At 53.2% G+C, this 6,123-nt stretch overlaps 1 protein-coding gene across 1 annotated transcript; it reads left to right on the top strand.

The window, feature by feature from the left end:
* Nucleotides 1-1,898: 1,898 nt before the first annotated feature.
* IL3 (interleukin 3) lies at nucleotides 1,899-3,965 on the top strand. Its single transcript, XM_033178640.1, has 5 exons — nucleotides 1,899-2,060; nucleotides 2,158-2,199; nucleotides 3,508-3,597; nucleotides 3,725-3,766; nucleotides 3,870-3,965. The coding sequence occupies exons 1-5, from the start codon at nucleotides 1,899-1,901 to the stop codon at nucleotides 3,963-3,965; spliced, it is 432 nt and encodes a 143-aa protein (XP_033034531.1).
* The last annotated feature ends 2,158 nt before the right edge of the window (nucleotides 3,966-6,123 follow it).

Genomic DNA, 6,123 nt, shown 5'->3' with positions numbered 1-6,123 from the left:
TTCAGAAAGTATGGGCTGGGGCCTGAGGGTTGGCACTGCTCACAAGCTCCCAGGCAGTGCTGACCTGCAGGTCTGGGACCACAGGAAGGGTAACAAGACTTGAAATCTGTCTCCCCACAAGACTGAGCTGCTGGTGGAGGTTACCATGTCTGTGTCTGTTTAATTCACAGTGCCGACACACAGCAAGTGCTTTGTAGACATCTGTTGAATGAATTGTGCCTACCGAGTGCCCAAGCTGGTCCTAAGGCTCCTCTGTGTTGTGTTGAGTTGTGCCTGTGAGACTCCACTCTGGGTCCAGAACCTAGGGCTCCTCCTGGTCCACGGCCCAGCCTGGAGCTGAGCCAGGAGCACATATCAGCTACAGAAATTATCCTCACAGCATGGCCTTGAGTCACAGCCTCTTCACCTGCCTCCCCACAGCCACATCCTGGTTCTTGTCTTCACCTGATCTGCTTATGCTCAGAAGCCCAAAGCACCCAAATTCCCCTGCTTCAGCATAACCTCCTATCCTCCATCTCCCCACACTGATCACATCACACCGCACTACGACCCAGACCCTGGCCTTTCCATCCTGCTCTCCTCTCCCTCCCACTGGGGGCCAATCATCTTGAAGAATTCTTCCACACGCCCCCATCACACTCATCCCTTTACCAAAAGTTCCTACCCCATGGGGTGAGTCAGGCAGGCCTCAACACAGGCCCGTATCAGGGGGACTCGTCTTCCCTCAGGGACTGCCCTCTGGGATCACCACCCCCGCCTTCCTTGGTTTCCTGCTTTCTATCTGGCTGCAGCTTTTCAGGCCCATTGTGGATTTCCCCATGGTCTGTGCCCACTCGCATCGCCTCTCTGCAAACCTTGCCTACTGGGCCTGCACCTGGCAAATCCATGCTCAGCACAGACAGGGATCAAGACCTCTCAATGCAACTGTCTCCTGCCAATCGCTGCCCCAGCAGCCTGAGGCCCAGCCTGAAACCAGGGAGCTGCTCTCCATTCTCCTCTCCTCCCTTGACCTCGCTCTTAGACCATGCCAATTCTACCTCCTAAACCTCCCAGGCCAGCCCCTCCCCCAGCTCCCAGTGACAGTGTCCTCAAGAGCTCCTGTTCTCAGTTACCTAAGCTCAGCTCTCGGTGATACCAGAGGTACTGCCAGGGGCTGCAGCCAGGCCTCCTGCAGGGCTGAGTCCCACAACGCAGGGAACAGCCATGCCACTGCTAGCAGACAAGTAAGAGAATGGCCACCTGGTGCCTGAGTGCCCTTGGTCACCCACCAGAAACAAAGTGTCAAGAAGAAGCTGCCCGAAGCCCATGGGACAAACCACTGGGGATTGGAACACCAGTAATTCCGCATTGGGAGGGGACACCAAGAGATATGCTTCTCAGAGCCTGAGGCTGCACATGGATGTTGAGCAGTGTGACCGGCTACCAGACAAACTCATCTGTTCCAGTGGCCTCCTGGCCACCCCCCAGGACCAAGCAGGCCGGGTAGCAGAGCGCCACCTGGAGGTGATGGCAGATGAGATCCCGCTGGGCAGAAGGCCTGAGTGAACTGAGTCAGGCTTCCCCTTCCTGCCACAGGGGTCCTCTCACCTGCTACCATGCTTCCCATCTCTCACCCTCCTTGACAAGATGAGGGGATACCCTTTAAGTAATCTTTTTTCTTGTTTCACTGATCTTGAGTACTAGAAAGTCATGGATGAATAATTACGTCTGTGGTTTTCTATGGAGGTTCCATGTCAGATAAAGATCCTTCCGACGCCTGCACCACACCACCCGCCCCCCGCCTTGCCCGGGGTTGTGGGCACTGTGCTGCGGCACATATAAGGCGGGAGGCTGTTGCCGACTCTTCAGAGCCCCACGAAGGACCAGAACAAGACGGAGTGCCTCCCGCCGATCCAAATATGAGCCGCCTGCCCATCCTGCTCCTGCTCCATCTCCTGGTCAGCCCCGGACTCCAAGCTCCCATGACCCAGACAACGTCCTTGAAGACAAGCTGGGCTAACTGCTCTAACATGATCGATGAAATCATAACACACTTAAACCAGCCACCTTTGCCTTCCCCGGTGAGTAGCTGGGATAAGACTGGCCTGCAGCAGGGAGGGGTGGTGGCTGCCTCAGGCCAACAGGCCTAATGGGCCTCTCTCTCCCTTCACCCCACAGGACTTCAACAACCTCAATGGGGAAGACCAAGCCATTCTGGTGGTAAGAGCTCAGCCCCTGGATCCCAATCCACTTCCTGCCTGGGTGACTTCAGCCATGTCATTCCATCTTACCTAGCCTTGCTTTCTTCATCTGTAAAATACGGTTAATAGCGCCTGTCTCAGTGGGATTGTTATGACAATAACAAATCAAATGACACAATATGCATAATGTTCTGGCCCAGCATCTGGCACTTAAGGGTTCAATACGTGGCCACAGCCATGGCTATAAGAATGAAAATGACTTTTAAATTAGAAAATGAAAAGGCAGTTCTAGGTGAGGAATACTAAGGGCCTTAAGGTCAGTTTTTGGTAGGACAGACTCTGGACTGACAGACGGAAATTTCCCCCACAGATGTGCCAGCTTCTTTTTCCCTTTAAAAATTGAGTCTGTGTTTTCCACCCTCATTGGTTGTGGCATTATCATTTACAGTTATTTTTCATGGTTCCAGTTGGTTGCAATGGTTCTGTCTCACATTTGCATGACATTTCTTGGGTCAAACAAGAAGTGGAAGCCTTTGCTGGGTTCCTGGGCCATCTGTATTTGGGGCACTCACTGCTCACATGCTGCACCCACTTCCGTGCTGGGGTCTCTGTGATTTTCTTCTTGATTTCCAGGAGACTTTAATTCAGTCAGGGCATGAACGCTATTATCAGCCTCTGAGCTATAAACACTTTCCTTGGAATACCCCCTGCCTTTTGTAGAGTTTCTTTTTGGAGATATTTTCTCCCCCAAGTGCAGAAAGATCCACCTAGGTCCCCCCTCCCCACCTTTTTTTTCTTTTTTTTTTTTTTTTTGAGACAGAGTCTCACTCTGTTGCCCAGGCTGGAGTGCAGTGGCACGATCTCAGTTCACTGCTACCTCTGCCTCCCAAGTTCAAGCCATTCTCCTGCCTCAGGCTCCCGAGTAGCTGGGATAACAGGCATGCACCACCACTCCCATTTTTGTATTTTTAGTAGAGACAGGGTTTCACCATATTGGTCAGGCTGGTCTTGAACTCGACCTCAGGTTATCTCTCTGCCTCAGCCTCCCAAAATGCTGGGATTACAGGCTTCAGTCACCGCACCCGGCCCACCTAGGCTCTTTAGGCAGCTCCCATGGAGCCAGAGACTGGGGGCTTGAGGAAACCAGGGCCTGCCTGCCACTCACTTCTAGGCCTGTGCCCTTGGGCAGGGACCCACCTGAGGCAAGAATGGGACTAGGAGGGAACCCGAGAGTGGGCTTGGGAAACCGTGGGGGTGACTTCCAGCTGCTTGTGGGAGGGCTACTCCGTAACCTTTCACCCCGTAAGTGTATTCTCTGCACCGTTAGGAAAAAAATCTTCGAAGGTCAAACCTGGAGGCCTTCAGCAGGGCTGTCAAGAGTTTACAGAACGCATCAGCAATCGAGAGCATTCTTAAGGTATGCAAAGCTGCTGAGGGTTTGGGATCCCTGTGTTGGCCCTGCCCTGCCTCTGGGGAGGATGACAGGAGGGCCCACTCCCTTTCCAAGGGAATCTCTGACCATCTGCTTTGATCTCTTTCCACAGAATCTCCCGCCATGCCTGCCCATGGCCACGGCCGCACCCATGGTAAGCTGTCCCCCAAGATGCCCCTGTCATGGCTTGCTCCTCAGTTGGTCATCACCATTATAGCCTGGACTCACCTAATGCCACCTTCTTGGTTTCTTTATAGCGACATCCAATCCGTATCACGAACGGTGACTGGAATGACTTCTGGAGGAAACTGAAGTTCTACCTGAAAACCCTTGAGAATGAGCAGGCTCAATAGACGACTCTGAGCCTCGAGATCTCTCGAGTCCAACGTCCAGCTCATTCTCTGGGTCTTCTCACCACAGAGCTTTGGGACATTGAAAACAGCAGAACTTCTGAAATCTCTGGGTCATCTCTCACACAGTCCAGGACCAGAAGCATTTCACCTTTTCCTGCGGCATCAGATGAATTGCTAATTATCTAATTTCTGAAATGTGCAGCTCCCATTTGGCCTTGTGCGGTTGTGTTCTCATTTTTATCCCATTGAGACTATTTATTTACGTATTTATTTATTTATTTATTGCTTTCTGGAGTGTGAAGTGTATTTATTTTAGCAGAGGAGCCATGTCCTGCTGCTTCTGCAAAAAACTCAGAGTAGAGTGGGAAGCATGTTCATTTGTACCTCAAGTTTTAAACTGGTTCCTAGGGATGTGTGAGAATAAATCAGACTCTGAACAACTGCTTTGTTACCAGTGTTTCCATTTGATTCGGGACTTAGTGACCATTTTAGAGGAGACTGGTGTGCCACGAATCCTGGGTGGCTTGATCCTGCCACGTGGATGCTGTCTGTGTGAGTTTGTTCTCACACTGCCCTCCTGCAACCCCCATTTTCAGAGAGGTGATGATAACCCTAGCAATCTTGAATATCCACAGAACTGCTACCAGGTACCAGGAGCCATTCTCAGCACTTTACCTGTGCTACCTAACTTATTCCTCACACCAACCAAGAGTGTGTTTTCTCTGTTTCATGGGAAACTGAAGTTCAGCGAGGCTGAGCAACTGCCTAAGGTCACACAGCTGATAGTGGCCCAGCTGGGGCTTGAATTCAGGTCCCCGGGGCTCTGGAGCACACTAATCCCGTGGCACGTCTCCCCCTAGTGGTCCTTCCAGAAACTGCAGCCGCCGCCCCTGCTCCTCCCAGGGCCAAGTTCAAGGATCAACATCCCCTAATCCCCACAATGCAGCAGGTTCTGCTGACACAGGCCACCCAACCCTTGATTCCACTCCTTTAAGACCCTCCAAGCCTGGAGTCCCCACCCCTGCCTAAGCTCCCAACCTCTCCTGCCTGATGATTTCGCAGCCCCCCTGCAGGCTTCCTGGCCAGCCCTGGAACCCACACCCTGAAAATCTGTGCCCTACTGGGGAGTCAGACGGAGTTTTAGAAAATGCAAATCTGACCATGTGGATCTATACTGAATCCCCCAGTCCTCAGGGTCTTCTGGACCTTGTCCATATCCTTAGGACAACACCTGGTGCTTCTGTTTCCCCCATGGCTACCACCCTCATCAATGCTCCAGCCAACAGGAGTGCTGGAACTTCCTACAGGGGCCTCCATGAAGCCTCCCTTCACGCCCCTGAGCTTCTATCCACATTGTCACCTCAGTATGGAATGCCCTGACTTGGCATGAGGAGCACCTATTCCATGGACCAACTCAAACCCTGCCCACCTCTGGACTGTCCACACCATCCCAGGATGGGGCCCTCCTCTGAAATAGGTGGGTACGCAGGGACCCACTGGAGGGACAGCCAGTGTGGCTCGGAGGTGGTGCAGGCCAGCCTGGAAGCAGAAGGCAGGAGACTGGGACATCCCGAGTGTGGCTTCAGTCTGCCACCTGGCCCTTTAGCTCTGAGTGCCCCCCTCTAATGCCCCTGCACACCACCCTGTGGCCCTTGTCCAGTCTGCCGGTGGAAGGAGGGGCAGAGGGGGTCTTCCTCTGTCACCACGTAAGCAGCAATAGCATCCTCTCTGATTCCTCCCAAGTCCCAGAAAAGCCTCAGAGGCTGACACCAGGTGCTGGGGTCCTGTCCCCCTTTTTCCTCTTTTCCACCTTGATCCATCCCAGGATGTTTGTTGTTGGACTTAGCCTGGGAGGAGATACAGAGGATGCTGCTGCAGTTTCTGAATTGACCAGTAGGGAGAGGTGTGTGCCACTGGTCTCAGGGCACACCAGGGTCCTGGAGGAGCCAGGCCTTAGAGGGTACGGTGAGAGGCCTGACTCTGGACTGGGTTTGCCAAGTCTCCTGTACACCCAGCTCCCCAGCCCTCACTTTCCCTCCCTCTCGCACGTGATAGCTGGTCCTGTTTTCATCCTGGCCTGAGGCAGCATTTGCGCCCCAGTCTCATGTTCCCAGATAAGTCGCTGCTTGTCACCTCCTCCTCACACCCTGGAGAGTGG

This window comes from Trachypithecus francoisi, unplaced genomic scaffold (assembly GCF_009764315.1).
Source record: "Trachypithecus francoisi isolate TF-2019V2 unplaced genomic scaffold, Tfra_2.0 Lachesis_group2, whole genome shotgun sequence".
Taxonomy (NCBI): Eukaryota; Metazoa; Chordata; class Mammalia; order Primates; family Cercopithecidae; genus Trachypithecus; species Trachypithecus francoisi.
The sequence above is the reverse complement of the archived record's forward strand: the minus strand, read 5'-3'. Positions and strand labels throughout refer to the sequence as shown.